This window comes from Anoplopoma fimbria, chromosome 10, assembly GCF_027596085.1.
Source record: "Anoplopoma fimbria isolate UVic2021 breed Golden Eagle Sablefish chromosome 10, Afim_UVic_2022, whole genome shotgun sequence".
In the NCBI taxonomy this organism is placed as follows: domain Eukaryota; kingdom Metazoa; phylum Chordata; class Actinopteri; order Perciformes; family Anoplopomatidae; genus Anoplopoma; species Anoplopoma fimbria.
In genome coordinates, this window is record NC_072458.1 from 17753392 (window position 1) to 17762883 (window position 9492).

The 9492-nt window shown below is 40.7% G+C and overlaps 2 protein-coding genes across 2 annotated transcripts in view; both read left to right on the forward strand.

The window, feature by feature from the left end:
• rpl15 (ribosomal protein L15) overlaps nucleotides 1-9492 on the forward strand; it is a 194226-nt gene that overhangs the window by 104337 nt on the left and 80397 nt on the right. The window lies entirely within an intron of this gene.
• LOC129097050 (ubiquitin-conjugating enzyme E2 E2-like) overlaps nucleotides 1-9492 on the forward strand; it is a 60386-nt gene that overhangs the window by 4063 nt on the left and 46831 nt on the right. The window contains exon 3 of the mRNA XM_054605749.1: nucleotides 6606-6656. Within this exon, the coding sequence (XP_054461724.1) occupies nucleotides 6606-6656 (51 nt within the window). The remainder of the gene's footprint in view (nucleotides 1-6605; nucleotides 6657-9492) is intronic.

Here is a 9492-nt window from a genome sequence, read left to right on the forward strand (position 1 = left end):
TTTCTGTGGACGATTAGTCGATTAAATTATAGTTGATCAACAGATAATTCACAATTCAATTATGATAAAACGGTTAAGTCGTTTATGAGGCTGAAATAGCAACGATTCTCTGGTTCCAGCTTCTCTAATGTGAAGATGTGCTGCTTCTCTTTGTGTTGAAGGCTTTTTATATGTTTTGGACTGTTAATTGGACAAAACAAGACATTTGAAAATGTCACCTTTGGCTCTGTGAAATCGATTCCCTTATCGATTGATTTAAAAGATGATTAAGAAATCCATCGATAATGAAAATAGCCATTAGTTACTCTGCTAATGACATGACAATGATTTTCTTTGACACTCCCAAATCAAGGAGTGGACATAAAAGCATCACTTCCTGTGCTTAAATGAACATCTTGTTGTGAATTCCTAGTATTAGTTACTACTACAGCAGCGACGTTACACAGTTCTATGCGTCCTCTTTGAGCTATTATCAGAGAGCACTGAACGCTAGGTTTAAACAGATTATCATTAGGATAAAATCTGCTCCATTATGTGTTGTTGGAGGTCGGTTTTAGTTTACACATCTCTCTACTGTTGTATTTTTCCCAACAACTTATTGACTTGACCCCCCCACCCCTACTAAAGGCTGCTGGGAAATGATGGGCACAGTTAGGATTAAACACATAGATTCAGCCCCAACGAGTCAATTCCAGCTTTTGTTTTTCTTTAAACACACCCCTGGTGTTGCCCAGCTCCCTGATGAGCCACGGCACTGATTCTGTTTATGACCACTTCATGGCAGGTTGGCACTGGACGCCACATGGCGATGGCACGGGACAGCGGCGGTCGTTATCTGATCTCGAGCTTGGCGAGCAGCGCAGTCGGTTCAGCTCGCGTGTTGACGCTGATACCGGAGCTGTCGAGAGAGACACGTTGTTGTTCTCCACACTGTGCCACTTATTGGCAGCTGACAATAGGTGGTAGTTGATTAAGCCTGCTTGGAGTGTTGGGAGCAATGTCGCCAAAATAAAAGCGCATTATTCAGCTTTACTTAGTTTCAAATCACACAAGTACATGGAGTGTGTTATAGTTGAACCTTGAAGGAAGGGTGGAGCCACTTGAGTGCAACCAAAGGAGCATGATCACCTGTACTGTAAGCAAACAGTCACACCATAAAGTGGTGCAGCAGAATGCAGAATTCATTAACATGTCTGTGTGACAGAGGTGTCGCTGGGAGCTTGGTGATGAAATGTCTACTTGAGCTCTTTCAGACATTCATATTGTTGCACTCCGTTGTACATTCGTAAAGGGACAGAAATAGTTATGTAAAGAATTAAAAAAAAAAGAGAGCTTGAGAGAGAAATTAATTAATTAATTAACTAATTAAAGGCGGGTTGAAAAGCTTTCCATCACAGAGACACAATAATCATTCAAATAGAAATAACTGCGCATACACAATCTTTCCCTACAGGCATTCATGGTGTTGCACTCTTATACTGAAAAGTGACAAATAGTTGTAGATGGAAAAAAAGAGCTTTTGAGAGAAAAAAATCAAACAATTCCTACTTTTCATGTTGTGCTACATTTCTTCTAATTAAACAAATCTCTGCATCAAAATAAGGTTAAAGGAAGGTTCTTCTTCACCTGAATTCAATGCATTTTTGCCTTACATAGACAGCATTTTACTCTTCTACTCTGCACTGCCTCCGCAACATTCAGAAAAGTTTTTCAATGGCTGCCGCTGAAAAAGTCAAAGCCAAAACATCTCGATTGTACCCTGCTGTTAGTTTAGGAAGCGCTTGATTTGATATGCAGCGGAGTTGTCTCTGAGCGGAGCGCGCCTTTTACACTTTGTCCAGCGCGTAGCCGAGTCTGTCCACTGATCTATTTTTATGAAACCTTCTGCATTTCGCTCTGTTAACGACTGCACCAGATATTTCCCCGTGAAAAAAAAGAATCCATTGGCCACATGAGACTGTTAGAAATAAATACAGAGGTGACTCCTTATCACCAGAAAGGCTACAACATGAAAAATAAGGACCTCGGGGGGGTAACCATTTTATAGGAAGGTTGACAGGCACAGTGTTATTTAGTTGCTTCTCAGTGCCTGCTCCTGTAATAAATCACCGGCTGCTCCACACATAAGCCAAAGCTGATGTTTTCCATCATAAAAACTAGGCTCCGGTGATATTGACTTATTTGCATATGTCGAGGCATGCAGAATGTACTAGTTTAGTGCTCGCAGTGTCTCACGGGATTATCAAACGCAATGAGCTGTGCAACATTAGAGAAAGCAAGTGTTGGGTTAAAGAGGCAACGCACGCGCACGAGGAACTCGCGGTATAATCAGGGCTTTTTCCCCTTTTTTCGGATTCCCCGGGCCTTTTTTTTTCATCACACCACTCTCCCTAACAGGTCCCCAGCTTCAGCCGTCAAAATGTGCCACCTCAGGAAATACTGCAGATAAAATTACACAGCACGCACTCAAGCGGAGAATGACTCCATAACCGTGGAGATCGTATTACAGGCTCCTTCGCAAATATATGTCTTTTTTTTTCCCCCCCTCCTTCTTCCCCAAGTGACTTGTGTGCAGTCGTTTTCTCACAGAGGAGAGTTTAAAGACAAATTCCCCACTTGGATACTCTTAGTTTTGTGTCATGTATCATCAACCAGCCTGTGAAGTACACTCCATTCTAGGACTTCTGTTATGAGGAGGTGTAATTGGCATTTCTGTACTTTACAGTCCTGTAGCTGGGCTTGTATTCTTCAGTCAGTGTTTTTCTCCCCCCAGAATATTAGCAAACATCACAGCAGCAGGAACAATAGCAGTATGTACCTACAGTTGTGGTTTTTTATTTTTTTATACACAAGATATCATACATTTGAAACACAATATACCCATCATGCCACTGCCATCTCAAAATGGGGATCCAGCAGGTGAAATTAGAGTGTGCACCTCTGTGTCTGTCCACGGCTTGTCTCGCATTCTGCTGCAGCAAACTGATTAATATTTTTGGTGTGGTCAGTTACGGCGGTGTAACGGACCATTGTGGATCCTTTATCCGTACGTATCCCCCCTCAGGTTTCGGCATGCACTTGTGAACCGCGTATTAATTACACGGTTAAACCATCACAGTGTGAAATAAAGTTTAGGTGACGGTCGTTAATCGGACAATTTTCAGTGAAAAATATGCAATCAGGACATCTGCATTTCTGCTTTCTATTCTCCGGTGCCTGATAATGTTACGTTGTGAACAACAAAACGGTTCAAATTGAGAGCTTGTTACGGTGGCACGTAACACGCTTTTTAACGAACGACGGTTCTGTTCAGTTACATTATGATGCGTTTAGGCTCTGTTCAGTGAAAATTAGTACTGTGCGAAGGTAGATTAAAACGTCATCATGATGTGTTCAAATGTAATCTTGTAAAATGTAGTTTTGGTGATAAAATGTAATAAATCCAGTTGTTTGTAGGAGATGTTTTCACAACACAAATAGATATTAGAGAGTGGATTATGAACTGTTTGCACTAGCTCTTAAGATCTTCTAACACATCATTAACACTACTATTTCATGATCATTTGAATCATTGAATTCATAACCATCTTTGTTCTAGTGATTTATAGTGTTTTTATGCAAAAGAATCCACTATAAATCACTATAACGAAGATGTTTACACTGACTTCAGAGCGTTTTAAATTATTTTTTCTTTCGTGCTGATCCGATCCGTGATTCATGGCTCAAAATCCGTGATACGATCCGAACCTTGAGTTTTTATTGTTCCGTTGCACCCTTAATGTCTGCATTGCTCAAGGACCTCTCTGGTTTACGGTGATTCACACTTCGTCAAAAACACCTTTTTTACTGCCTGTTTTTTACTGCCATTGACTGCCTTGTGACTCCTCAATCACAATCACTACTCTTAAGCTTTCCCGGGGCCGGTAGGGGCCACTGGATATAACACAGCTGAGTGCATCACCGACCCCCCTGCCGTCACTCCGCAGCCCGAGACATGGTGGGTTTTTTTTGGGCAAGATTTTATGACATGTCTTTTACAAGGAGTTTGAGCTGATTGCCTGCCGTCATTGTCACTTGTTTTTGAGCTTGAATGAAGTGTGTTTTCTGACACCTTGCAGCCCATTAGTGTCTAGACGGAGGGTTACTCAATTGTAGGTTGTTCTCATTCAATCACACAATACAGCAGTGTTTGCTGCAGACACACCGGGCAGAGATCTGCTCTCAGCTGAATGCACCTTTCTAGAAATAATAATAATAATAATCAATCCTTTATTAGTCCCACAATGGGGAAATTATTTCTCTGCATTTAACCCATCCCGGAGGAGCAGTGGGCTGCAATGAAGCGCCCGGGGAGCAACTTGGGGTTAGGTGTCTCGCTCAAGGACACCTCGGCATGTTGCCGGTAGAGGGGTTTGAACCACCAACCTTGTGGTTACGGGACAAGCGCTCTACCTCATGTGCCACAGCCGCCCCAAATGTAACCACAATTGAGACTTTTATCTTGATAATTACTCCGGATTCACCGGGAAAAAAATTGATGTTGCAGCCTGTCAGCACACAAATCATTATCCCTAATCCCTTAAGATTCTTCCATTCTGCAGATACATTACAAACAGTGGATTTTCTCTTGAGTGTGCAATAAAGACACGCTTGACAACGGACTCTTCTGAAGCAGCAGAATGCTTGTAGTGTGATGTAAACGAGCCCCACATTGCTTTGCAGTGTGACTATTGCACATCCATTCGTTGCCATGTCGATGCTGAAACAATATATCACGTCAACATCGACTGCTTGTCTCTCCTCTCGCTCTCTTTCTCAAGAGCAAATTATTTTTTATGCCCCAGCTAACAAACAGCTGAGTGAAGAGACAGCATGATCAATAGGAGTAGTCAGTTATTTTGTCTTGTTTTAAAAACATCCCTGGGCATTTTGAGTGTGAGCAGTATACTAAGTGTGTTAAACCAAGATGGGAGGGGAATGAAAAAGGAAAACAAATGGATTTATTTTTGTTTCTTAATACAGAACATGCGGTGTTTGAGCTTGGCAAGCTGAATTCCAGAGTCCAGACTTGTAGGACTTTAAAGACGCAGTACACTTTATGGACTCAGCCAGACCTGCTGCTCTACAGTTTCAACCATTGCTTAAGTTTATGCTGGAATGGTTTTCACTCAATAAATTCACATTTTAAGCACTTTGATGATCATAATCTTAAATTTGCAAGTCATTCCTGCTGAATTTAATTAGCTCCTCCACACTGCACTTTCACATCCGTACTGTGGAAGTCGGACAGAAGCGATAAGTCAATGTTATGTTTTTCCCCCCAAAGCTTGTGTCAGAGATTATTTCAGACTCGTACTTTGAGACCGAATAACTGTCTTCTCCCGTCGGAGGGGGTCGACTGCCGACTGCGATTAACCCAAACATGTCTGCTTCCACTGTCAGTGTTAATGTGTTCAGTTGAACTCTGCCGCTGCAGTAACGGTGACATTGTTAGGGAGGACAACTAATACATCAGCAGCCAGATTGATCTATGCTAAATTTTCTAGATTATCATGAGATTTTTTCCAAAGAGGGGAATATTTGGAAGATAAGATAAGATAAAATAAGATAATCTTTTATTAGTCCCGCAGCGGGGACATTTACAGGATTACATGCATTGCATAGAGTTTAGTGCAAACAAGAGACATGGTACAAAACAAGATCAAAACAAGTATTATATATATAAGTAAATAAGTAAAAAAAACAGTAAATAAATATTAAATAAGTAAAAATAAAACAATAGAATAGAAGATTTAAGATTTTTTTCACATATGAAATGCTTTTTGTTGTCGTTTTTAACCACCACAACAGATAGAGAATATTAAACCCCCTAAAAAGCAACTTAAAAAGCCAAGAATAAAATAAATAATTTGCTTACAGTCCACGGAGAGCAGGTAAATATCAGGGTTCTTAAGCAGTATGGAATTTTTAATATATAAAATATGTAGGAATCCTGAAAAACCTGATTAGCAACATGGCGAGTTGCTCCTTCGTTATACTGTAAATGAGGCAGAGGTGGCATTTATAGCTGACCGAGTGATTTTAAAGTATAACACCCGGCTACTGGATCCTCGTAGGCAAATCATGAACATAGTTTTGTAATGAATACTTAACCAGGGAGAAATCTGACCTCTTTACTATTCGTTAAACCCTTTTATCATGTGCCCAGTGTGGAAATGCTCCCGGCAGCTCCCTTTATAACAGGAGGGCTGAGTCAGGACCACGATCGGCAGCCAGATTAATAATGTGATATGATTCATTTATCCAACAAGCATCAATGTCAATTCATTCCTGTTTTTCTTCTTTTTTTTTTGAAAAATGAATATATTCAGCCATGCATCCCCGTGTTGATCTTGCGTGACAGGAATCATTCTTGTGTTCAATCGCTGTGCTCAGGAGCTCATTAGAAAATCAATGAGGTATTCAGTCTATACACCTACAGATTGATTTTACATGCAGGATTTATATAACTGTGTTTTGTGTGTGTGTGTGTGTGTGTGTGTGTGTGTGTGTGTGTGTGTGTGTTTGGGATTGTGACTATAACGCAGATCTTCCTCTCATTTCAGAATCCAGAAAGAGCTAGCAGAGATAACCTTGGACCCGCCGCCAAATTGCAGGTAGGAGCTTGTTGACTGTGTTTTTTTTAAAAGAGCTATTTGTTCCGACACCTGAGGCACTGTGTGTGTGTGTGTGTGTGTGTGTGTGTGTGTGTGTGTGTGTGTGTGTGTGCGTGTGCGTGAGCGTGCAATAGCCTGTGTGGGCTGTGTGAATGGATTGTGCCAGCTCACTGAGTCACATGAATAGCCATAGGTAGATTATTGTGCCGTATTTGCACCACTGTTTGCTCAGGCTGAAGCGTAATGAATGGACCTTGTAAGCCGTCTGAGGCATCTGACTCCAGGGGTAATAAATAAATATCTTTTGCCATTGACCTGATTGGGCGGTGTTTACCATTAGGATCCCTGTAGCGGCAGCGTTGTGTTTGCTCACACTCCCAACAGGCTGGGAAAGGCACTCTCCGCTGTGGATCGACTGGTTTGCATGGTTTATTTTTCCTCTGAAGGTGGTGAAAGACGGAGGTTAAACACTCCTGCCAATCAAGATCTGAGTAAGAGCTTTCATTGTGTGGTGGGGTTTTTTTTTTTTTTTTTTTCTTCCGTCGAGTAAGCATTTGGTATTCTTCTCAAACCGAGGACTTTCTGGGTGCAGTGTTTTAGGGGGCGAGGGGGAAGATGGAGGTGACTGTGAGCAGCGCAGGCAGCAGGCCTCTGAAGTCCAGGCATTTCCTGTAGGGCTGAGAAAGCAGGGAAACTCATTGATGCATGGACGATCTCAGACTTTTAGGCACAGAAATGTTGGCCACAGCTGGGGTTAGTCATATTTTCACCCAGTCCAAAAAGAAGGGATACACAGATTGAGTTTTAATTCTCCCAGCACGAAATCCTGATACCTCAAACTCAGTGCTCTTTTTTTCCCAAATTTAAAATTTGAAAAAGGTTAATGTGCGAAACTTCGGGTGATATGCTCTTATTTAAGTTAACACGAGCCTTTACCTAACTTCATACACCATCTTACCTTCTAGGCTTGTACACATTTTCCTTTATTATTTCCAGGCGGTTTATAAGATTGCGTTGTTCTAATAAATAGAGATGCACCGGTCGATAGGCTGCAGATTGAAACCAGCAGGTTTTAAGCTGACTTCTGGTCAGTTTCATATTTCAGTTTTTTTTGCCGGTCCACATTTAGTCAAAAATAAGCCTTCAAACATTTGAAACAACTAACTTAATCAGACTCTTATTAAACTGTAATTCATTTCCATGCATTAGTCTCTCCCCAGCCCAGTCCTGCTCACAATGGAGCTAACAGCTAAAGTTAACAGAGGTGGCATTGACTTGCATTATGATGCTTTCAAGCTATCGTGATGTGTAAAAATTAATCTTGCAAAATTCCTATTTTTTTTAACAAGAAACTAATAAATAAGACAGAATTTGTCATTTTTAACGGTTTACACTGACTTCTGGACGGTTAAAACTATTTTTCAGGACAGTGGTGAAACATGTCTGGAGCCTTGCCGTCAATTCTAGTTCTTAGGAAGACAATCGTAATCAGCTAATGTCGTAAGCGGAAAATTTCAATCGATGTATCTCTATAAAAAAATCCACCGGTAGAGATTTGGCAATATTGTCTATATATCTTGTGATCTGGCGAACATGCCTTGCAGGGTATCTTTATTTTTGGCGGAGTCAGTGGAGGAGGAAAGGAATCAACTCAACCAACCCAGACATGACCAGACATTTGCACACTGTAGTTTATTTTTGACAGCTGTCTTGAAATGAAACATGAATAAATCCTGCAGAGAAAGTCAAGACTTTTTTTTTTTCTTCTTTTGATTAACTCAGAAATAGAAATTTGTGAGATTTTTGTATTTCACTGATGGAAGTCAGGATTTTATTTATTTGCCCCAGTTCAACTTAAAACATTTGAAACGATTGTTCTCAGATACCTTAAAGCTTCCATTTTGAAAGAGGAAAGTGCCTTTTCATGTGTCAGGTTTTGTTTGTATGGAAGTTCCAAATGAAAGAAAATAAAACAGTATGTTTATTAATATACAGAAAAATGACTGTATCGGGATATATAAACCTTTACCTTGTCCTCGATGTGTCCACAGCACAGCTGAGGCTGAATTTAGATTCATGAAGCACTTCTGCAACTCTTCATCTGATGACTTTATCTGTCTATCTACTAACACAATATTATGTATTAGGATTTAGTTGGTGGCCTTCAATGAATGTGTCTTAGTGGAAAGATGATGCTCATGAATAAACTGTATTTAATGTGGCCCAGTCACATCTGGCAGTTAGCCGCTCTGCTTAATTAGATCAGTATCAGTGCAGAAACCGATCCAGCAGATTGCATTAGAGCTCCTTAGATTCACCTATTCCTGTTGCTCAAAGGTCATCGTTAATAACTTTGTCAATGCGGTGCTTCAAAAGAACTTCCTAACAATGAGTGCAGAAAATGTTCATGTAAAAACTATGTAATCAGTGCTGACCTACCTGAAATGGTGACGGAAACACTTTTTTTTTTTTTACAGTAAATATCACTACTATCACCACCTTCACGATAAAATGCAGTTGTTGAGAAACACGTCCAGGAATCGATGAGCATCAGAAGGAGTTTTTGCATCAAAATTAGCTCTCTGCTGCAAGTGAAAAGAACAGAATACTGTTTAACATCATGTCTGGCCGATAACTCGTTCCACTAAATAAGGTCAGTACTGCGACTGACAACGATCTGGCAGATTGGAGCGTTGAATTGCTACTGACAAGCGACTCCCTTATCTGAACCAAACAGACCCAATAACAACTACACATCAGCCTGAACCAACTCTAGCACTGTTTCTTAATCAAGGCGCCAGTTTACGTCACTGCGGGACGGAGGGAGTTGTTGTAA